The sequence below is a fragment of the Cyphellophora attinorum genome (genome assembly GCF_001299255.1).
Source record: "Cyphellophora attinorum strain CBS 131958 chromosome Unknown Contig4, whole genome shotgun sequence".
NCBI classification, from domain to species: domain Eukaryota; kingdom Fungi; phylum Ascomycota; class Eurotiomycetes; order Chaetothyriales; family Cyphellophoraceae; genus Cyphellophora; species Cyphellophora attinorum.
Window position 1 is genome coordinate 1198923 of NW_017253232.1, and position 23186 is coordinate 1222108.

At 53.6% G+C, this 23186-nt stretch overlaps 8 protein-coding genes across 8 annotated transcripts; 4 read left to right on the top strand and 4 right to left on the bottom strand.

The window, feature by feature from the left end:
* Positions 1-634: 634 nt before the first annotated feature.
* AB675_6575 (uncharacterized protein) lies at positions 635-3889 on the top strand (the record flags this gene model as incomplete). The annotated part of the gene is made up of 1 exon (XM_018146875.1): positions 635-3889. The coding sequence occupies one exon, from the start codon at positions 635-637 to the stop codon at positions 3887-3889; it is 3255 nt and encodes a 1084-aa protein (XP_018004135.1).
* Positions 3890-4434: 545 nt separating this feature from the next.
* On the bottom strand, positions 4435-4779 carry AB675_6576 (uncharacterized protein; the record flags this gene model as incomplete). Its single annotated transcript, XM_018146876.1, has 1 exon — positions 4435-4779. One exon carries the CDS (start codon positions 4777-4779, stop codon positions 4435-4437), a length of 345 nt encoding a protein of 114 aa, XP_018003998.1.
* A 1500-nt stretch (positions 4780-6279) lies between these two features.
* On the top strand, positions 6280-6768 carry AB675_6577 (Myosin regulatory light chain cdc4; the record flags this gene model as incomplete). Its single annotated transcript, XM_018146877.1, has 2 exons — positions 6280-6457; positions 6506-6768. 2 exons carry the CDS (start codon positions 6280-6282, stop codon positions 6766-6768), a joined length of 441 nt encoding a protein of 146 aa, XP_018004109.1.
* Positions 6769-7674: 906 nt separating this feature from the next.
* On the top strand, positions 7675-11142 carry AB675_6578 (DNA repair protein rhp42; the record flags this gene model as incomplete). Its single annotated transcript, XM_018146878.1, has 3 exons — positions 7675-8261; positions 8330-10015; positions 10074-11142. The coding sequence occupies 3 exons, from the start codon at positions 7675-7677 to the stop codon at positions 11140-11142; spliced, it is 3342 nt and encodes a 1113-aa protein (XP_018004079.1).
* Positions 11143-11424: 282 nt separating this feature from the next.
* Positions 11425-13019, bottom strand: AB675_6579 (uncharacterized protein; the record flags this gene model as incomplete). The annotated part of the gene is made up of 3 exons (XM_018146879.1): positions 11425-11861; positions 11985-12188; positions 12260-13019. 3 exons carry the CDS (start codon positions 13017-13019, stop codon positions 11425-11427), a joined length of 1401 nt encoding a protein of 466 aa, XP_018004001.1.
* Positions 13020-13577: 558 nt separating this feature from the next.
* AB675_6580 (Clavaminate synthase-like protein) lies at positions 13578-14786 on the top strand (the record flags this gene model as incomplete). The annotated part of the gene is made up of 1 exon (XM_018146881.1): positions 13578-14786. The coding sequence occupies one exon, from the start codon at positions 13578-13580 to the stop codon at positions 14784-14786; it is 1209 nt and encodes a 402-aa protein (XP_018004126.1).
* A 641-nt stretch (positions 14787-15427) lies between these two features.
* Positions 15428-17292, bottom strand: AB675_6581 (Carboxylic acid transporter-like protein; the record flags this gene model as incomplete). The annotated part of the gene is made up of 4 exons (XM_018146882.1): positions 15428-16065; positions 16156-16201; positions 16343-16990; positions 17044-17292. 4 exons carry the CDS (start codon positions 17290-17292, stop codon positions 15428-15430), a joined length of 1581 nt encoding a protein of 526 aa, XP_018003921.1.
* Positions 17293-18668: 1376 nt separating this feature from the next.
* On the bottom strand, positions 18669-22609 carry AB675_6582 (uncharacterized protein; the record flags this gene model as incomplete). The annotated part of the gene is made up of 5 exons (XM_018146883.1): positions 18669-19377; positions 19423-19987; positions 20044-20980; positions 21025-22429; positions 22581-22609. 5 exons carry the CDS (start codon positions 22607-22609, stop codon positions 18669-18671), a joined length of 3645 nt encoding a protein of 1214 aa, XP_018003994.1.
* Positions 22610-23186: the final 577 nt, after the last annotated feature.

Sequence of the window (23186 nt, forward strand, 5' to 3'; positions counted from 1 at the left end):
GGCCTCAATCTACAGTAGTTGCGTGTTGTGCTTGCAATCGCAGAGTACAGAGGCCTCCCTACTGTCGTTGAGTCACTGGGCCTGGCCGTTCCGCTCGTGCCTAGGCCCCGATTGTCAGGGCAAGCGACTGAACGTAGGTAACAAAACCCCTATCTAAGTGACTGACTAATACGTGGTGGGCATCGAGCGACAAGCAGGAGCTCTGGCATTGTGCAGTGAAAGGCAGTGCGAATGATGGCCCCAGGTTCAGTGGCCGAGGCAAGTGCTGCCAAAGTTCCCCATCCCGGCAACCACGATGCTGGCGCGGCTTGGAGCTTTCTTTCTGGGGCTCAGGCTGACCGTGACTGAGCCATCCTCCCAGAGTATGCCTCGCCGCCTCGGACACGACCCACGACTCGTTAGTCCAATGATAGCATCCGTTCTCACCGGCTTTACCTTTGCTTGCCCAGGTGAACACACGTTTGTGGAATCATGCCTCTACAATATAATGACATCTCATACTTACCCGGTTCACAGCTCTAGCTAGCGATCGGTCACAGCAGGCATATTCGTTCCATGTTTCGCTGTTGTCTCTCGTGCTGAATATCATTCTTGCCCACCTCGTCTGTGTCCAGCATATTTGTTGCAACTAACGATGGCAGCAACACCGTCAACCCGCAATCGTCGCGACCCGGTAGCTCGATTCACCTCGTCACCAGTGTCGGAAAGCGAGATCAAGGCTCAGTTACAGTGTGCTCAGAAGATCCAAAGTGCGCAAAGAGCAAGACATGCATATTCATTCTGGCACCCTAAGCCAACCCGAAGGACTCCGACCATGGAGGATACGGATATTCGACTTTCTGCTTCAGTTGGTAAAGACGAGCTTCAAGACAGGCCGGACTCTGTGAGCACGATACGGGACGAAAGTGTCGTGCTTGACCGCACGCTCAGTTTCGACTCTGTATCCATTGCGCAGCGCATGGAGGAAGCTGCCCGTCAAAGGCAGTATCGAGACTCACCAGTGTCAGCTTGCCACACAGACAGAGTCCCCTTGGACCCAAGCCCGGAAGTCGACGACCCGTGCCCGCCGCTCAGATCTTACACAGTGAAGGAGGTGAGGCAGAATGAGAAAGGGCACAGAAAGTCTCTACGGAAGCAGAAGTCACAGCAGCGTTTGGCTGAGCAGTCCGGTGGGCACCACAATAACGGGCCCATGTCTGGGAGACACGACCTGACAGCACCTCGGCGGTCCATATCCGATCCAGCGATGAGGCGCCCACGAGACTTTGCTGCACAACTAATCAAAAAGATGAAGGGATCGAAGTCTGCAAAGCTGACTAGGCCACGCTCATCCCCTGCCGCAGCACCTCCACACGTTGACGACTTCGAATCTAAAGCCGACCTACAGAGGTATCTGCAAGGCGCGTTACCTGAAACCGTCGTAGTGAATCAGCCTCCAGCGGCAATCGCAGAACTTCCCGGAAGCATTCCCTTGCCGGCATACACACCATATCGTGGTTCACCTGCTGCATCGACCGAGCAAGATACGGCCAAAGTCTCTCCGACACCCGTCAACGGGTTGCAAAGAGCAACGTCCTCACCGCCGATGCCTTGTTGCGATCCGGCACCAAAAATGATGAGGTGTGACAATTGCCAGTTCGGTATCAAACACGAAGATGTGTACCTGCAATGCCTGATCTGCAATCACGGGGACCGAATTCTGTGCGATGCATGCGACAGCTCAGGCTACAGCTGCCGTCATCAGTTGATTAGGAAAAGGAGAAACTACCTACAGGAAGTGGACGGGCTCTACCGGAGCAACTCAGACCGGTCACCGTCGCCAAGTCGACCGCAAAGAAACAACACACTGCTTGTTGATCGGACGAAAATCCCCCATCCGCACGAAGTGAAGTACAATTCTGATACCTCTGCGCCTATTACTGTACAACGAGAAGGAGAAACACCCTTCCGAGCTCAAGTCTTAGAACTCCAGCAACGAGAAGAGCAGCTTGCTCGACGGGAAAGAGAATCTGAATTGCGCGAGCGAGAGGGCATGCTGCGCATTCGAGAGGCCGAGCTTGCTTCGCGGGAAAGGACTGGCGAGGCTAAGCAGAACGCTGACTTCATGCGATCTTGCATGGAAATGGCCATATCCCTTGGCGCGCAATTTGCCAACATCAGCCGCTCGAGCTCGAACGCTTCAACGACGCCTTCAACGACGCCTCCTCCGCTATCCACAAACGGAGATCACCTCGATCCTTATTTTCCTGGGTCACGCTCAGATACCCTCGACAGCAGTTCTGCCGCGTTCCGCGCTCACGGGGCGTCCAAACGTAAAGCAGGCGCCGGCTCCCGGGTAAACCCTTCGCGCTCGATTAGCGGGCGTCAATCGACTTCCAAAGACAGTACAGAAGGCCAAGACGCCCAAGACGAGGAAGCGGATGATGGACGAGCGCCGAAACGGCCCAGACGAGGCAGCGAATCTCTTCCAGCCGAGGGCAAATCGTCCCTCTACGCTTGTCATTACTGCAAGTTTGACTCTGCGAGATATAGCGATTGCAACAACACGGAAAAGCACTATCGAGGCTGCTCGAGCGGCTTCTGGACAGACATCTCAAGACTCAAGCAACATCTTTACCGTGTGCACTATCGAAAGTACCACCGTTGCCACAAGTGCTGGGTATCGTTCAAATCTGACGAAGAAGTCACAATTCACCAACGCAGCACTGAATGCATCCCTGGTGAATGCCCATTTCCTGAAAAGTTTGATCAGGATGTGTACAATGAGCTTCACAAGAAGCGGCCGAAGACAAGTCCAGAAGAGGTGTGGTTTCTCGTCTGGGACAGCTTGTTCCCTGGAACGCCGCGACCATCATCGCCATACACTGATCAGACAACATCTGGCCAGCCAGGTCTGACAGACCAGCAGAATCAACAAACTCTGGCAGAGCTTTTAGGGGCTCGGCTAGGTCAGCAATTGCCGGACGAGGTAAGGTCATTCGTACTTGACCAGTTATGGGCCTCCATGGCAGACCTGGCGACTCAGCAGAGCTCAAGGGACGCCACAATCAGTGCTGTGGCGACTCCTGCCAGCGCCGCAGACCGAAGCAGAATGGCAGCGAATCCGCCTCGGCTGTCGATACCCACCCAGATGAGTCCATCCGAGAACACATCATCACAACCTGTGTCGGCTATCAGTTCGGCATCGACTTCCGACTCGAGATGGCACAATCTTTCAGCTCACAGATTCAGTTTCAGTCGTCCACTCACCCACAAAGTTACGCCGCCACAAGCTCCGCTTCACTCACACCATGAATCTACAGACTCAGCTATAGATTCGGCTATCGATACTAGGTCCTCGTCGGAGCACTTCTTCAATGTCCCTACTGCGTATGATCCAAACGACCACGGTTGGGGCGAGGGCGCAGACAGCTGGGAAGAGGGAGACGAGGCAGGGCTGGCTCTGACCACTGATTTCGACTTCCAGTTGCCGTCTGTGGAGCAGCCCGTTTCTGATAGGAATCCGAGTCCTGCGCCTCTGGCTCCAGTAAATCTTCGCAGCTTAGAAGATCCTGGCGATCGACTCGAAAGCAACGGCATACCCATTTTGACAAGCATACAACCAAAACAATTGTCAGAAGCCTCGGTCGATTCTGGGTACGGAAGCACAAATTCGGCACGCCTGGCCCGTCGACCTACTGCTCCGACGGCAAAAGGCAGTTGGCCTGCAACACAAGTTGAACAGCAGAATACGGATGCTCTGCCTGATGCGCAAAACAACTTGGTGCATCAATCAGAAACAAGCCAGACAGTGGCAGATGGGGACATTGACTGGCATGCTTTGAACGTTCCGTGGCAGGATTTCATTGAGCCGAAAGGGTGGGACGGGAACGAGCAATTTCAGGTTTAGCATTTGTGGGAGATTTGCGAGGGTTTTGGACATGCATACCCTGCGGCAGTATGTATCAATGTCTGTACATATTTACGCTACGAAGTATCGAGTGTTCGAGTGAGGCTTCAGCACTGCTTCTCTACCTCCGGATCGTGCTCTTACTTTTGTCCTCTCTGTCCTCGGCACGACGTGCCGTCAGCGTCGTAGCTGCATGGGGCGGCCCCTGGACATCAAGCTCGTTTAGGTTCATTCAAGACCTTCTTTGGCGCTTCGTTGCTGCAGCCGTGTCTCTGCTGGTCTCAACCTCGATTGAAGTACATGAAGCACGAGGTGGTATCGAAACGAGAGTCGCTTGTCCATTGCGTAGAGATTAGACCCAGATGCTATGCCGCCTACGCAACTGCTGGCTTCATCGCGAGCGTCCTCCTGGCATGCCGCTCTTTCAGAGGGCCACCGAACCATTGCAGCAGCTTACACATGCTCATCTACCGTGCGGATGTAGCTCCTGTGAAGTGCGCATAAAGTGAGTAGTTGAAAGCATTTCAACAACAGCTCCTCCTACCTCATCCTCGAACCCTTCTCCCCCAAGCAGCAACGCGATGGAGATGGGGATGATGTCGCCTCACGGCGAGGTCGTCGCTGTTCTCCTTGATGACATCGTCGTCATGGTTGTTGGACTCGTTGGGAGTGGCGGCTCGTGCTTCGTGGACCCGGGCAGTGGTTGTGTGGAAGGCGTCGATCTGTGCTTGCTGCCATGATGCCCATCGAGCGGCGCAATGGGGGTTCTGGCTGCCGCTGGTCATTTGTGCTGCTAGCTTGCTGTGTATGCTGGAGTTGTTGGAGCGCTCTGAGGAGAAGGATGCGCGGTGAGCAGAGATGGTGTTGACGTTGAGGTGGGAAGAGGACATAAATGGCTATACTGTAGGTGAAGCAAGTAGCGAGACTGAATGAACTTTGTAGTAATAGTAATGCGTTTCGTCAACATGTCTACCTCAGATGATGTGCGATTGGTCCTTCTGATATATACGCGAATGTAGAAACACCAGCACTCATCAATGCTCAGATCATCACTCGGGCGATACTGTGGTCAAACATTAGTATTTCGGTGTCGGACTGCGAGTGGCTCGTGCGAAACCCCCATATTCTGATACTAGGACTGCGAGTACGTTGTGGCTATGACCAGCCAGAAGCCGAGACCCGCGACCCTAATAGGCTGTCTGGCGCGGCTCTTGCAAATCCGCCATGGATAGGTGAGCAAGCACGTCAACAGAGAACGCTGCGTCGAAACGAAAATGGCAAGAAATAGGCGGCAGGAATGCCTGAATGAGAGGATAGCAGCGTTGATGGTTGGGCGCGAATTGTCAGCGGGGAGGCGGTGTTCCGGGCGTGTACCACGGCAAACACGGATGGGTTCGTCCGAGAGCAATTCTAGTACCGAAGTACGTCAGGCTTCACGAATGAATCCAGGAAATGATCCCGTTCGTCATTAATGAAATGATTCCAGGACGGCATTTTCGGTCGAAAGTCAACTGACGATGCCTTGAATACCTTGCTATCCCGCCGACACCGGCAGTGCAGTAGACATGGTCGTGGGCCATAGTTGCGAGACTTGCTCTCCACCCCTTCAAACTGTGTCGGAAGGGCCTATAGGTTGCAAGAGCAATCAAATTCCAGTGTGGTATAGACCCAATCAACCGATGGCATCGTTGTCGAGGAGGAGAGGACCTACGAAGTACCTGTACGCACGGTCGCGTTGTGGAGGATAGCGATTTGCCAATTGTGGTTCGTTAGTGCTTCTCGTAGAGGCGCAGTCAAACCCCTTTCTGCGCCTCGTCAGAACTTGAGCCAGCACAGCGGTCGGCGGAACCGTCCTGCCTGTATCGGCATGGGTCTGCTGTAGCATCAGCTATGGCCTTTGGCTGCGATGCGTATCAATGCTGAGATAAATCGAGAAAAAAATGTTATAGTGTGCGTGCATCAAAGAGGTACACGAAATCGATCTCAGGTAGCGTCGATGGTTGCTGGGTAACGCAGGGTCAACAGAAAGGGGCAGGTGCCACTGCCAAACACGCTTAACGTTCTCCCTTGGCTTTGACTCGTCGGCTGTTCTGCGGTGTCTGTGCACGACATCGACGACTACCAACACTCTTCAAGCAGCAAATCCACACAGATTCGAAGCTGGAGTCTTCACCTTAGAAATTACCGTCGACGAGCAATTGTACAGCTGATCAATATGGTGAGTCCGGCTTGACGCTCATTCGTCAGCAACCCCTCTCAATGCGAGATTCTCTTCCCGAAAGCCAAAACATCGCGAGCCGCCTGAACCCGTTGAATCAGGAGGAAACAAACATCATGCTGGCCTTGCGCATCGTGGCTCTCTTCTGTCTACCACTCCATACATGAACAATATGAACTCACAACCTGTACAACAGTCCGCTACGAACTACAAGGAGGCATTCTCCCTGTTCGACAAGAGAGGCAATGGCCGCGTCTCGCTCGATTCCCTCGGCGACCTACTGCGCGCGTGTGGTCAAAATCCAACACTGGCCGAGATCAGAGATCTGGAGAAGAACGTTGGCGGCGATTGTAGGACAATACACCCTGCGACAAATTCCATGCTAATGTGGTGCTCAGTTGACTTCGACTCCTTCAGCAAAGTCCTCAACCGACCAGGCGGCTTCAGAGATCCAGGCGAGCCTGAAGAATACTGCCGTGGCTTCCAGGTCTTCGACAAGGACATGACCGGCTTCATCGGCGTCGGTCAACTGCGCTACATCCTCACAAACCTGGGCGAGAAGATGAGCGATGATGAGGTCGATGAGCTGCTCAAGGCAGTCGATACCAGCAGCGGAGAGATCAACTACATGGACCTAGTCCGGACAATCCTCGCGAACTAAGCGAAGGCCCATGGCAAAAGTCGAAGCATAACACAAGGCGTTGGAAATGAATTGCACGAGCATATGATATACCGCTGTACGCTAGCTAGGTGCAGAAGGAGACCAGAGACGCAGGTATTCGAGAAGTACCTCCTTGTCGTCCCACACCAATGTAAATTACATCGATCCAAGAGAATGACACAGTCACGCATCCTCATGGCGGCGAACGACCCTCCTCCTGCATCTGCGCAGTCGATGTTAGACCTCCTGGGAGAAGATATACGACGTCCGGCGCATTCTTGTCGTCCCCAAGTCGATACCCAAGAAGCAGTTGACACCTGTCGCACCGCATGAACAAGCGCTTTTCGAACCCGTCCTCCCTCTTGACAATCATGGGTCTGCGATCACTCGTGACATTCTGTAGTGAGATTCGAGTATGTTGTCGCCGCTCCCTGGAAGTGGCAGGATGTGAGCTTGATCCGCCGGGCCTTTCCGTGTGGGCAGTTGATCGATTTTGTAAGGCGAGGCCAGTATCAAGGTCGTGCAGAGGCAGTGATACGTCTGCACACTTGTGTGCTGAGTCGCCATGCCTGCCGTCGTTGCAATGATCGAGACACGAGACGAAGTTGTAGTTGTGTCGAAACAGGTTGTTGGTGCCTGAAGATCGCCTCAAACTTTTTCTCCGCGTCGCCTATCGAGAAGTGCCCCGGGCGGTCGGTACTCGCAACTAGGCTGAGCTGAGACCCACAAGGCAACTGACATCGACGTCACCGTTTTCACTACTGACATTCCCATGCCTTCTATTCCTCCTCACACGTTCATCGCGTCGCACTTCCTGGATGACTCGCGCGTTGTATGGCATGCATTGGGGCGTTTGGATCAATGAGATTTGGCCAATGCCTAAGGGGACGCGTTCAGCACTGAAGGATGCCGCCTTTCATCCCTAAAAAGCGTCATGCTACAACGCCGCCACCAGCGGAAGCCCCATCGACAAAGAAGAAGCCCAAGCTCGGTAATGACAAGGAGTCTGGACCAAAATCCCTTCCCAGGAGACAGAAAGCCAAGCAACCGGTCTACGCGGTGAGCGATGACTCGGACTCCTCTCTGAGTAGCATCGACAGCGTTGACTTCGAGAACATCGCTTTGGGAAAATCTGCTCCACGGAAGACAGCCTCAGAGCCCGCCAAGGATGCAGAAGACAGTGATGATTCGGACGAGGTCCAGTGGGAGAACGCCATTGAGCATGAGAATCCGACGTATGCGCCCACCGAACCAGCTAAGGTCAGTGGCGGCGTACAGTTCTCGTTGGAGGCAGATGAGGATGAGTTTGGTGGCTTCGCAGCTGCTAGTCTTCAGCGTAAGCAAGGCATCTCGAAGACGGAGAAGGCGACTCGCATAGTTGCTCACCAACTACACGTCCAGTTCCTTCTCCTGCATAATGCTTTCAGGAACCGATGGATATCAGATCAGGTAGTCCAGAAGACTCTCATGGACCAGCTGCCAGCTCAGATCAAGTCTGAAGTAGAGAAATGGCATCGCGCGAGTGGCTTTGTTGAGCAAAACACGCCCAAGAAGCTCCTAGCAAGAAGCAGAAGGGCCGAAAGGAGAAGCCAATCAATGTTCGAGAAGAGCGGGACTGGGGCAGGCCAAGCATGCGACTCGAGGAGGGCAAGGCTGACATGAGCTCTGGAGACCCCATCATTTCCTTGCTGAAAGTCTTGTCTGCTTACTGGAAGAAGCGATTCGCCATCACTGCCCCGGGCCTAAGGAAGCGAGGGTACAGCACGCGGTTGGAGCGGCGGAAGGAGGTCAATTCATTCAAAAATGATCCACACGATCCGGAGAAACACGGTGAAAAGATACAGAATATTCAGGAGTTCCGCGAAGTCGCAAAGAAATGCGAAGGGTCCAGAGATGTCGGAGCTCAGCTATTCACTGCTTTACTGCGAGGACTCGGCATCGAAGCTCGTCTAGTAGCAAGTCTTCAACCTGCTGGCTTTGGCGCGACTAAGGCAGAGGAGATGACACCCAAGAAGCCCGGCGCCAACGGTGCGGCCAAGGCGAAGCCTGACACACCATCATCGTCAGAAAGTGACGTGAAGCTCGCGGACATCGAAACAATCAATACTTCGAAGATGAAGAAGCGGCAAAAGTCAAAGAAGCCGCGCTCAGCTCGCCAGTCCGGAAGCAGGACCGCAATTGCGGAGAGCGCATCTGCTAGCGTTGCTGCCTCTGACTCCGATGACGGCTCAATCATCGATATCACACCCACGTTGCCAAAGAGGAAGCCGGCGTTGTACGATCGTGAAGTCCCGTATCCAATCTACTGGACAGAAGCTGTCTCACCAATCACGAATAAGGTGTATCCGGTGTCGCCATTAGTGCTCGAAAGACCGGTCGCCACAAATGAGGAGACGTTAGGAGGATTTGAGCCTCGTGGCGCCAAAGCCGACAAAGCTAAGCTCGTGATAGCCTATGTGGTGGCATATTCTCCCGACGGCAGTGCAAAAGACGTCACGGTACGCTACTTGCGCAAGCACATTTGGCCGGGCAAAACGAAGTCATTCCGCTTCCCTATAGAAAAGATTCCGGTCTATGATCGCGCAGGTCGTATCAAACGCTACGAAGACTACGACTGGTTCAAACACACCATGAGTGCATATGCCCGGACCGACAAGATGCGCACCGCCGTCGATGATGTGGAAGAGTCGACAGATCTGGTACCACAACAGCCCGAGAAGAAGGAGATTGATGACACAGTAGATACGCTCTCGTCCCTCAAGGCCTCTCCTGACTTTGTACTCGAGCGCTTCCTGCGCCGAGAAGAAGCCATCCGACCGGGCGCACAGCCAGACCGAATGTTCGCGTCCGGCAAGGGCGACAATCTCAAAGAGGAGCCGGTTTACTTACGAGCAGATGTCGAACGCTGCCTCACCACAGAGTCATGGCACAAAGAAGGCCGCATACCAAAACTTGGCGAGGCCCCTCTGAAGCATGTCCCTGTACGTGCCGTCACAATCACGCGGAAGCGTGAAGCCGAGGAACATGAGCGCATTACTGGTGAGAAGCAGCTACAAGGTCTGTATTCCTGGGATCAGACCGAGTATATTATCCCACCACCAATCGAAGATGGCATCATCCCGAAGAACAGCTTTGGCAACATTGACGCGTTCGTGCCCTCTATGATACCAAAGGGCGCGTCGCATATACCTCTGAAAGGCTGTCTGCGAATCTGCAAACGTCTAGAGATTGATTTCGCAGAAGCGTCGTGGGCTTCGAGTTTGGCAACAAGCGCGCCGTGCCTGTCATCAAGGGCGTCGTGGTAGCAAGGAGAACGAGAAGAAGGTGCGCGAGGAGTGGAAGAAGTGGAATGAGGAGCAGAAACGGAAGGAAGAAATGAAATTAGAGAAACTCTGTCTTGAGTTGTGGCGGAAGTTCATTGTTGGGCTGAAGATCAGGAAGCGGGTGCAGGCTCAGTATGGCGAGGACGTTGAGATGGGCTCTAGTGGCGTCGCAGTCGAGCAATTTCCTGCAAAAGCCACTTCAGGAGTCAGTCGCGCAGAGGCGATCAATGTTGACGATGATGATGAAGACGGTGCAAACAGCGGCTTAGCAGCTGATGCTGCTACTGAGACACCTGGTCTGGACGATGCAGAAACGAGTGGCGCCGGTGGAGGATTCTTCCTTCCCCATTCTGACGAAGAAATGTCTGAGGCTGGCGAACTTATCATGGACGACCACAATGAAGACACAGGTCCATCTAAGTCCAGACGCAACCGAATATTGATATCAAGCCCCGAGGAGCAGCAGACCCCGCTACCACAATCGAAGAAGGCTGCGATCGGTCGGACTACCAAGCCAGATGACTTCCATCGGCAGCGACAAGCCGAGTTTGAAGCAGCAGCTGATAATTCCGAAGCGGAAGTGCCAGCGACCAGACATGATGGCCACGCTAACGGGAGCAACAAGTACGATGATGGAACAAACTCCGACAGCTCGGCATCTTCTGCATCGCCCGAAGCTGGTAAGGAATCACCACCATCTTCCGAGGACGACTACAACCCCATGTCCAAGCAGCAAAAACGCACCGTTAAAGCGCGGAGAAACATCAACGGCAGTACGGGTGCTGCGAAGGCAGCCGGTGTGAGCCTGACCCAGAAGAGAAGTGGTCGCTTGAAGAGCCCAGCACATTCCAATACGCGCACTCCGAAGCCTGCAACGACCACGCCGGACATGAGAAGATCGATGCGTACGTCAACTAGCAAGACGAAGGTCTCTTACACTGCTGATGACAGCGACGACGATCAAGATGAAGACGACTCGACGGTCGTCAGCCCCTACTTCTCTGCTGCTTCTGGTCGTAGTACTGGGAAGAGAGGGAAGCGCAAAGCTTGATGACTATTGCCATTTTTCGCAAGGTGTGGAGTAAGCGCAACCCGTGAGCCTGCACCTGTGGCCTTAGACAGGGTCATGTCTCAAACAGATCTGTTACCTTCGAGCACGACTTTTTGTAAGGTGCGCCTTACCCAAACGGATGACAAGAATCTATTCTGGAAGGCACACCCCAACCCCTTTGGGGTAGTTGGCTCTCACTGTCACTCGAGTAGGTGCTGACACGACTTCTTCGTCGCGCCCGGAACGAATCAGGTACATGTGCAGACGTGCTCCAAGAACCAGCTAGCCTCCTATCGATGTCCTGTTACCGACCTCCATGGCCTGTGTCCCACCGACCTCCAATGTATCCTCGTTCTTCTTCGCCGCATCTTGCTCATCGAACTTGCGGACAACCTGAACGGTAGCGTAGTAGCTGAAAGGCAACGCGATGAACCAGAACGCAAAATTGATGCCGGCTGTGATGATAAGCTGCGTTGGAACTGCTTGCACGCCGAAGCCCACCGCAACTGCTGCCGTCTCGATGCCACGCAACAACGAGCTGTACCGGATTTGGTCTCCTGGCGAGTCTGACAGGTTGCTGATACACCAGTATATATAGTTCTCGCACATCCCAAGACTGATCCGTTCGAGCATATACACGCCAAAACCGCGGCCAAAAGTTTTCTGGTTTCCCCAGTCGAGAGTAGGATCAGTACGTCGGTACTCGTTTTGAATGTATACTATTGCGACTGTTAGAATGGACACGCATTGGGAAGAACAGGACCGGGAGAATGATGTCTTTCCCGAGACAGGGTCCTCCCCGGGACAGGGTCTTCCCGGAGACAAGTCAGAGATATACGTACCCGCCCAAATCCAAGTTGCACTGTTGATGGCCACAATCACCCCGTACGTGGTGAGAGCTCTGACCTTCCGGCTTTTGTGCCAGGGAAGGTCTACCAGGCTGCCACCTAGCCACGTTGCCAAGGTGCCGACTACAGCTGACATGAAGGATCCCAAGGCTCTCGACCTGACTGAGAAGTAGCTCGCGAGATAAGTTCCTGGATAGGCTTGTATCCAGCCGAAGTACCAGAACAGGGGCGTAAGCAGCAAGATCGATCTGCTTCGGAGCAGCCGCCACATCGCTCTGCCTTCTGTTCGCCAGTTGATACCCCGAGGGCTTCAATGCGCGTCCCGTCATCTCGGCGAACCTTCTCAGGGTTGGACAAAAGCAGTCCAGCGAAGAAGCCAAGACACTGGATTGCGATGAAGCCCAGATAAGTTGCATATCCGACCTTGCCCTTCTGCGTCGTCTTGTGATTCAGAGCAAGGGCTATGGAGCCACCGATGATATTTCCAAAGTTGCGGAAAGTGAACCAAGTCGCAATGTAGCGACCTCGCTTGTGGCTCTCGGGGTAGCCTGTCGCTATGGCGCCTTCCACACTCCAGAAGAAGCCGGCAGAGATACCGCATGTGGTGGCCCCAACATATACGAACCATTCGTCCCCAAAACGATTGTTGACGTAAAGTCCTGCCGCATAGAGCGGGTAGCCCAGAGCGCCGATGGCCAGAGTCCAGCGAAAGCCGATGAGGTTTGTCAGCCATGGCCCTCCGAAACATGTCACAGTCATGAAGGCGTATAGCAGGGCGTTAGCTGCGTTGACAAGATCCGGACTCTGTGAACCGCCGACACCCAGGCCATTCATTGCACTCCATATTCCTGGTGCACAGAAAGCACAGAGGCCAACGACAAGGATCTGGAAGAGCGTCGAGCGAAAGAAGCTCGCGCTATCAAGAGGATGACTGGCATGCTTGAGAGAGCTGATCGACTTGTTACGTTCGACGTCGACTCCTTGGGTGTCGGTCAGGGGCAACTCCTTGGGCGGTAGTGCTGCGGCCATGGTTGATACTCTGGGAAGCGGATTGATGAAGTCGGGGTATGGTAGCACAGACTTTATGCACCTGATAAGACTTCTGTTGTTATCGAACTTCGCCGCGCCATGCCGACCAGCTTTTCGCGGACTGTACCCGAGATTCCACCTGTACTGCCCACGCCTCGAGCACGCCATGTGGCATTATGAGGGTCCCGGCAACGTGGTTCGCAAGAATGGCTGCTCCCAGGGTCTGCCGGTTGTTCCAGAGTTGAGCACGCCATATGGCATTATCGGCGTTCCGACGGTGCGGTTCGCTAACGTGCAAGGTTGCGTTTGAAAGGTTGCTATACCAAGACTACTAAGAAACAGATATCTTGCGATAGTTTCAGGCTTCCAGTCTGCAGCCAATGACGCTGCGTGGACATACCGTTGACGTGCTTTTAGACCAAAGCAGCAAATCTGGCATTGCGATCATCTCCGTTCAACTCGACCGAGAGACGACCGAGGGACATCGTGGGCTATGAATCTATGATATAGGTACGGTCAAGGGTGAATTGACCCAAAGCTCATACACAAGCATCAAGAATGGCTGCAATCTCGACTCAGAGCGTCGCTGCCGCTGGCAAGCTTGACACTCCCGTTGCCAATGGGCTGTCATTCGAGCCCTTTGATCTCCCCGCCAGCAATCAGCGTACCCTCGGCGAGCCCCATCAGCCAAACACTGTCATCCCACTAGCATTGCAGCCATCCAACAATCACACTGGTGCCTCCTCGGTCTCTCTCGATGCGGCCGTCGACACCATCAGGACCCTCCAACAGAACAACGGCACCTTGACCGACCTTCTCGCACGCCACGGCACCCTCCTCTTCCGCGGCCTGCCAATTCATTCTGCACAGGACTTCTCTAAGTTCGCCCACGCGTTCGGCTATAAGCCGCACGAGATCATTGGCATCGTCGTCAACAGACCCCTGCTGGCACCGAATGTAGCACCCGCCAACGAAGCTCCCAAGGAGGTCCTAATCTACAACCACAACGAATCTCCTCAGGTACCCCATGCTCCAGAGTACATCTTCTTCTACTGCCACCGCGCACCCACGATTGGCGGCGAGACTCCCATCTCTTCTTCCGTAGAGCTCTTTCACCGTGCCAAGCAGGCCATTCCCGACTTCATCGACAATCTCGCCGCCAAGGGCATCCTTAGCAAGGTCACGTACAAGGTCGAAAAGCAATACGCGGGCGGCTCAACCCTAGCTCAAGCCTTCGGCAAAGACATTGTCGAAGGCGACGACGAAGCTACGCAACGGAAAAAGATTGAGGCACAGATTGCGCGCTACGGCCGTGGCGATCACACCACCTGGGAATGGTCCGACGATGGACAGACCCTGACTCTCACGCACCGGTTACCTGCTATCAGAACCCAGCCGGGCACCGAGCTCCCGACCTTGTTCTCGGCCCTCGCAGCTTACTATAAGAATGCGCAGATCAACAATCTGACCGCGCAGGCGAGGAAGAATGCGGTCTCGCAGGTGTACGGAGATGGTAGCCCGATCCCAGAGGTGTACCTCCAGAAGCTGAGCGAGATCACGGACGAGATCAGGGTGTTGCATAAGTGGCAGCAAGGGGATGTGTTGGTGTATGACAACGTTATTGCTCAGCATGGACGACAACCTTGGGGTGGTGAGCAGGAGGATCGTGTTGTGCTTGCGTCGTTATTTGATGGGACTGTGCCAGGGCCATTCGGGTCGCAGGACTGGGAGAAGTTGGTACAAGCGGCTGAGACAGCGATGTATTGAGGTGGCATCCTAGTCGATTTTGAGGGTGAATGAAGTGCCAGCAATGTAACCATCGTAGCTCATTAAGCAAGTTGCTACTATGTGGCGTGGTTGTTGGCTGTGCACAGTCGAATTCTAGGTGTGAAGACCGGTAGACATAGACTAGTTCACTTCTGTTCTGCGCAATATGACAAGCTTTGCAAGCCCTTTTTCGAGACCGGTTGACCGGCTGTGTTTCGGGATCTAGTTAAGGCCGGTTGACCCATCTTGCAAGGTCCAATGAAGCCGGTTGACACGGATGCTCCAGAGCTATCTCTAACTGAGTGCAGGCTTGTGAGCAACATCAACAGTCTGCGCCTTCAGCCTGTCTCGCTTTAAAAGGTCCTCAATGAGTCCAGGACGAGACCGATGTCCTCATACGACATCAAATAGCCGGGTTGAATCCCGGGACTGTTTTGACGTGATTTGAATATAACTGCCCTGTATACAAGTATGGCACGTCCAATATCTTGACACAGACACAATATCCAGCGTTGCATGGTCGAAAATGAGCGCACACAATCCCTCTGCAGTCCCCTGTCCTTCTCTTCTCATTCCGTGCTCAGACTGAATCCAGATGCAATTGAGCCACGAATTGCGAAACCCAACGAGCTACATAGGTTTCAAGACAGCTCCCTCTCCCGCCGGACCGCCTTCTCCTCGTCATCACTGCTGTGCAAGCCTGGATTCCCGTCGTGCCCGTGATGTTGACCAGCCGCATTGACCTCCATAGCATCTTCATCAGCCTCCACGCTCAAATCCTTGCCCCTCTTCTCCGGGCCGACGAACGTCAGAACGATAACGTACGCGAACACACAGCCCATGAAGATGCAGATCACCTTTCCATAATCATACCTCTTCACCTGCTTCCCATTCAGCGTCGTTGGCGGCAGCGGAAATCGCTCGCCCAAAGTCGCTTCGATCGTGCTGCTAGCCGAGCTAGCCAGGTTGCCCAGCTGATAGCTGGTTCCCACGACAAACGTGCGGAAGGCTCCTGGACTGAGCTCCATCAAGTGAATGGGGATGACACCCCAAGCGCCTTGAACGCAGAACTGCTCGAAGAAGGCGGCGGCGATGACGGCGTTGGAAGAGGTGTAAGTGTAGGGGTATAGCAGCGCACCACCGATGACGGACATGACAATAATGCTCAGACGTCTGCCAAAGATCTGGCTGCAGTAGCCGACAGTGGTGCCTCCCAGCATTGCTCCGAGATTTGCTACTACCTGGACGACAGTCACTCTGTTGGCGTTGAATTTGTATTCTATTGCACCTGTTAGATTGAACATGAAACGGAAAACACCACAACAGGAAGACTAATGCTTCGCCCGATTGAGGTCCGGGGAATACATACGATTCTTGAGCATTGTTGGGTAGAGATCCTGGGAGCCGTGGCTCATCTGTAGGACAAGAGGTCAGCTCATGTGCACAGGCTTGACAGCTGGGGTAGAAAGTCGGAGGCTTTAAGCTAAGTGGTAATAGGTGGTAATGAAGCGGACAGGGGCCCAGGTAGGAGGATCTCCGGCGCATCAAGGACTTACGAAATTGAAGCCAGCCATCAAGCAGACAAGGTAGATCAGAACCATCCAGTGCTTGCGCAGAGCGACTTTGCCCTCCTTAATGAATGTTCCAGCGACACCAGGACCACGAGCTTCGCGTAGGGCCTGGCGGCGTTGGTAAGCCTGAGTCTCGGGCAAGCAGAGACGGAAGAGGATGATCAGTATTGGTGGACAGGCACCGAACCAGAAAAGCGGACGCCAACCGTGTGATGTCGTATCGACGAGACCACGGGAGAAAGCTGTGGCCAATAAATATCCGAAAGCATAGCCTTGTTGTAGCATGCCAGAGATGATGCCACGTGCTGCATCAGGACAGTCTTCGAGCGCTGTCGCGGCCGCATTGCCGTACAGACCGCCCATGGCGACACCGAAGAGAGCTCTCACAGCCAGGAAAGACGAGTAATTCGAGGTGAAGCCGGTACCCAACTCGAGGACAACGAAGAGGAGATTGTTAATGATGAACGGCCATTTGCGGCCATATCGATCGGCGGCAATACCAAAGATGGTAGAGCCAACGGATCGAAACATTAAGACCAGGGTAATACCCCACGTAATGTCGGCATTCGTCTTCCCAAAGGTCTCAGCCAGTTGCTCAACTGTGAGCGAAACGGTGAAGAAGTCGAACGCATCCTATGATCGTTAGTCAGAGCTGTTTGGCGCACTTTCGCAAAGCTGTCACATACCCAAGTCCAGGCAAGGAACGCAACTAGGAAAAACATCCATTGTTGGAAATTGAGCATTCGAAGCAACGTGATCGGGTTTGGAGCTTTTGCCATAGGTGGCTTGAGCGTGGTGAGGCGTGTGGCCGCATAACGACCAGCCGACATGTGACCTTCATCATAAGGTCGTTGCTGCAGCTGAGGTTGGTGGTGCTCATACGAAGAAGGCGAGCCCGAGCGCACGGTCTTCTCGTTCTCAGAATTCTGCGCCATGACTGCGGTTACTGGCAGAAGTCGTAATAAGAGTAATTCTGCAACCAGACACGATCGCTGGAGCAGAAGCCGGAAACAACAGCTGGCGACATCATGGCTTTATAGCCGTTCGAATTGCGCTTGTCACTTTAGCTCGAGAATGGAGCGCATGCAATCCCCGTAAGTTCCAGCAGAAAGCTACGGGCACATTGCGTAGATCCTACCAAGAAGAAACTTAGTGTTGAGTCATGGTTCTGACTTTTGCCAGTAAGAGGTTGGATTCGGGCGGCTTGAAGCAACATTGCGGGGGACACGAGAACTTAGTAACTGTATATTCTGGAGTGTGGAAGGCCATCGAGGGGGTGTCGGGTGATCGTTTCCACCTTCTCTGTGGATTTCTGCTATGCAACGGACTCGGACGCTCATGCCGGCCTCAGTGCCGTCCTGTGGAAGCATCAATATCTCTGCTGGCATTGGATGCGGAGCTTTGCCGCTTGTTCCGAAGCCACCGCAAGCTCGCGTCTGCGATAATCTCGAAGCAGACCCATTACTTTGACTTCTTCTAGAAATTCTGCAGGACTTCCTCTTCGGCTCGGGTGAAACAGGATCGGGGGGACTCGTATCTTCGTTAGCTATAGAGCGTGTTGAAGGAGATCTCGTATCACAAAGTGCAACGCTGAGTCGAGTCGATCGTTGTCGAGAGGCGTAGGTCATTATCGTGAGATACTTGGCTGATGCAAGTGGCTGCAGACAAGCAGCAGTAACCGAAGCTTGGAAAGCCTTGTCTCTCGTGTAACGACACCTAAGCGTTGGCTATTTGTTGCTTGGTGATAAAGCTTGTGATGGTCTACGACGACTCTCACCGCGCGAGTGCAGTGCAAAGACTGGAAGTCTGCTCATTCAAAAGTCACAAACAGCAATGTTGCGCAAATGAAGTCCGATCGTTCATGCCATTCATACACCTCATCGAACTCATTATAAGCAACCCCTGACTCGGCAGGCACAATGCCTGGAATTGTCACAGTCGACTGCTTCCGAAACGCTCCGCGTGGAACGTATACTGCAACGCTACTTTCCAGATCAGGCGAAGTTTAGAAGTGGCCTTTTGCGGTGCATGCTTCGCGCCTAGACCATTCAGTAACACATCACAGACAAGCCTTCTTCATCTCAGTATGCACACGCGTTCGTCTGTAACGCGCACCCGGTTTCTCCCCGATTCGTGAGCGCCGCAGCATCTGCACTATTCTGAGCGACAGAGCTGCTCGACATCGGTGATGAAGAAGAGACCACTATTCTGGCCGGCTTCTTCGACCAGGCCCATAGCGACCAGTCTGGTTAGCAGCGACTGGCAGAAGCGAACAAGGCAACGCCTGCTGCGTGGGAGACAAAGCCGACGATCATTCCAGGAAACTCCCTAGGTCGCTGAACTTGATAGGTTTGCTGAGCAGGCGGTCGAATCCAGCCTCACTTACCCAGTTATGGCTGTCAGGTTCTCCATAGCCCGTCAACGCAAAGATCTTGGCGGGCGGCTCAATACGGTGTTCCTTTTCCCACTGCCTGATTTCTTTTGTTGCTGTTATACCATCTTTCTTTGGCATATTGATGTCCATCAGTATGTATTTGAAGCGTTTTGGCGCCGAGCTCGACGGCTCGTCCGTTTCTGGGTCTCTTGCTGAGCGTTTGTAGGCTTCTACCGCCTGGTCGCCGTCAACGGCGGATTCGTAGGCATGCTTGATCTTTCTGACAAAAGCCACCATTAATTGCAAGTTGATATGATTATCATCCACAACCAGGACCGATGGTAGCGATGGGTCAATCTTTGGCTGCGGTGCCTGCTGCGGTGATGGACTCGGACGCCGCGGTTTGCTAGGAGTCGCCTCAGGGCTTGAAGTCCCATCACCGCTTGTTGACCCGTTCGTCGGATCAGTCTTTCGAACTGCAAGCTTCACATGGTTGCTGGACAATGCTTGGGTTGTCCGATCCAGCATCTTGTAACGCTGTAGACAGCGATGTAGAACTTTGGCGAGCTTTTGAGGACCAACTGGCTGCGCGACAACCTCAATGATACGGCCTATCTCGGTGAGATGGTGGATCCCAGCCGCGCGCCTGTGAAAGTCAGCTCTGCTTGGAACAGCGAACGGATAGACTCACAGTGCAGACGCCTGAAAAGCATTCTGGCACAGGATTATGACCGGGATTTCCCCTTCCCCGCCATGCTCACCGTGCTCGTTTAGCAGATACTCTATCGAGGGCGGCTCGGGATAGACGAAGAAGTCAGCTTCCTCGACGCCATTCATGTTTGGCGCTGTAAAGACTTTCATTGAGAACCACTGATTCATGAGACGATTCACCGACGACTCAACCGTAGGCATGTCTCGTAATGCAGTGAGGGACTTCTCACTGAAAGCCTTTTCCTCGTCGTCCTTGTGTATTGGAGGCTTGAGGATGCATAGGGACATGTCCATGGTCTCCTCTGCAACTTGCCGGACGATGTTCTTACCGCTCACTCCTGAGTCAGGATCGTCTGCGCTGGGAAGACTTAACCAGACCTTAACTTCTGTGCCAAGTCCCTTCTGGCTGCGCAGATCTATCTTGCCGCCGAGCGAATCAACGATAGACCGAATGATGGACAATCCCAGCCCTGTACCAGAAGCCAGAGAGTCTTCTTGCGAGAATGCTGTGAAGGCATGATTGCGCACAAAGTCGTCGGACATACCTGTGTGAGAATCAGTAGATGAGCGGAATTGGGCTTCTTCCATCGGGACAGCTCACCTTTCCCAGTGTCAGTCACCGTGATGATCGCGTGGAGCAGCCCAGCTTCCTGCTCACGATTTCTCGAAGAGTCGATTTCCATCGCTACATTAATGGAGCCCTTCTCAGTGTATTTCAACGAGTTTCCCAGCAAGTTCATGACGATGCGCCGGATAGCCCCAGGCTGCGATGTCACGTGCCAGTTAGTTCCATCGTCGAGGTTGAGCGTTAGCCGCACGGCGGTCGAGCCAATAGCTTGACCTGCCGCAATGGCCTCCTTGTGCTGCCGTCTTGTCGCCATGACCTTGTCTGAAGAAGAGAGCGAAGGGCCTTGTCCAGCCAAAGCATCCTGATTGGCAGCCCGAAATACCTGCCCCGAGTAGACCGCTTCGACCGCTTCCTCCACAACGGTTGCCAAATCGAAAGTGCTTGTCAGCGGCTGATGCGATTTATCGCTGACAAACCCTTTGCTCATCTTGCCTTCTTTCTTTGCCAGATTGTTCAATTTTGCGAAGTCTAAGACGTGGTTGACAGTGTCAAGCAGAGTCTTGCCACATGTCTCCACGCTTATGACCATGCTCGATTGAAAGTCGTCCAGCGCTGTGTCGTGTAGGAACTCAATGCTACCAAGTATACCATGCAACGGACTGCGGAGCTCGTGGCTGATATTGGCCAGGAACGTCGACTTTGCAGCGTCAGACACCGATAAATTCAACCGCGTGATTTCGTTCATGACGCTGTTGGCGAAGGCTCGCAAGTAAGAGGTATCTTGTTGGACATTCATCATCTTTGCTGGACTTGATGACCACATGACTCCCGCAGCATTCCATCGCTGGTTCGCATAGTCCCATAGAGGAAGGAACACGATAGTGCGAGCTTCTGGGAGGGCTGCGAGCAAAGCATTCCTCTTCATGTCTTTACGCTTTACGGCTGCTAGCGCTTGCTCATCGTCTGATCCCTGACCGTCAACATACGCGACACCGTCAGAGGCGCTGTCGTCACTCGAGCAGGCTTGCCATCCTCGTCGAATGCATAACACTTCCCCTGTGGCTGCCTTCTGACAAGTTTGCGCAAATCGTGTTCCGAGATCTCAAGAGACAGATCATTGTTCGTGTCTTTCAGAGCTATGGCAATAAGCTCGCTCATCTGGCGCTGCTCCGGGAGACTTTCTGACGACCGCTGTGCCGTGGCAGTCACACCGATCGTGCCTTTGGGCAAATCACCCTCAGGCGTAATAGCGCTCTGTGTCTTGCTGTTTGTGTCTCTTTTGGCGTCTGCTGTGGAGGAATGGCGTACGACAGTGCTCTGGCTTTGTTTGCTTTCCCTGCGGGCTGTTCCTTTGCTCAGATTAGCGGAGCTTGCATCGAGAAATGCTACACCATCCGCACCCAAACACTTCCTCATGATTTTTGCGGCGCGATCGAAGATAAGCGCATGCTGTGATCTCGGCTTCTGTTTGGCCTTGTATGGATCATCGTGGTTCTCGACTGGCTCCTTTTGTACAGGCGGTAGTATGCTTCGAGTGCTGTAATGAATTGGTTCGCCACCGTGAGCAGTTGCGTGCTGCTCGCGACCAATCGCATTCGAGTCCTCGACTGTGAGACCCTTGAAGGATCCACTTGACTGTTTGGCTGCCATACCTGGCCGTGCTGGCAGCTTCTGGCCAGCAGCTGCCAGCGGGTCCGTCTCAAAATATGGACTGGGCGATTCGAGAGACAGACTTGCATCGATTGGGTCGCCCTCGATGAACGTGCCAATACCCTGGATGAGACGTTCGCCACGCGCTCGCGCACGTTCATTGCGAATAGTGTCAAGGTGTTGTACAACCAAAGCTGCCATGTCGGTCATGAACCGTAACTCCTCGGCTTGTAACCCATCTCGGCTCTTGTTGTCGGTGATATTATACACTCCAATCGTGTGGCCGCGCGACGTAATGATTGGCACGCCTGCGTAGAAACTGATGCCTGCCCCAGCATATTTTCTGTCCTTGTACCGTGGATGTGTAGCCAGATCTTGCACCACCAAAGCGGGCGCCGTGAACTCCTCGTCCTTAGGTCCTCTCGCTGTATGATCTGTAGCCATGAGCGCATCCTCCGAAACACCTTGTGACCGGGGCAGTCGTGAGTTACCCAGCCAAAGCTCGTCTCCGGGCTCATGACGAGCATCGTCCATCAAGGACAGAGAGCGCGTCGCTTCGGCTAGCACATACTGCGTCTTGGTATCGATCAGAGTGACGAGCCCACGTTTCGCATTCAGTCGTAGAGCGCCCAGCTGCGCAAAGGCTGTGAGGGAGCGGTCTTTTGAGGACTGAGGGATATGACCATCTTGACGAGGTATTTGGGTGTTCTTCTCTATCGTCTGTGGGACTGAATCCGTATGGAAGGTCTCTAGCCATGGGTGGTAGAATCTGATATCGTCAGAACAGACTGGCGCACTAGTTCTGGCAACTTTACCTATGCACTTCACGCACACGGGCACTCTCGTGTGCCATCGGCAACGCTGGCAAAAAGGTGGGAGCTCTGTATGCAGCTTCAGACTGGGAGCGCGATTCTGATTACGGCTTGTCGCCGTTGTTATCTTTAGCCATGGTCGGGGCTCAACAGCACGTTGAGGTATGCATTAGGTACAGAGTTAACTGTATGTATGAGAGCTCGTCCTTAGTAGAGTTCGACGCACTGTGTCCAGGCACTTCGGTCGCCAGTGTCAAAACGTTTAGGACGTTGATCGATCAGTCAATGCTAATACAGTCGTGTACGTACAGTGGGATGCAGATCTAGAACTAAAAGTACTAGGAGCGATCCAAAGACACTTTACAGGGGCGAGATCCGAGATGGATGAGTTGTCGGACCAAGCTCGGTGCCTTGCAGTTGTGTCTGTTTACCATGCCTATCGCAGATGGTGTTTGATCGACGATGAAGACTTCAACGCCTGAGCGCCACGAGAGGAGGTGGGCGGAAGGCATGGGCATTGATAGGCTCGAGTTCCTCCATCAGCGGCGTCATTATCGTCGCCCAAGGCGTGACGGCGGGGCAAGCCCGCCTCGGTTATACCATTGCACGCTATTTCAGCCTTTTCAGTCCACCAGAATCATGACAGGCGGTACGTACAATCATGGCACAAACGCACCGGCTTGACCCTTTGACTAAGCTCGTTATTCGTCAACA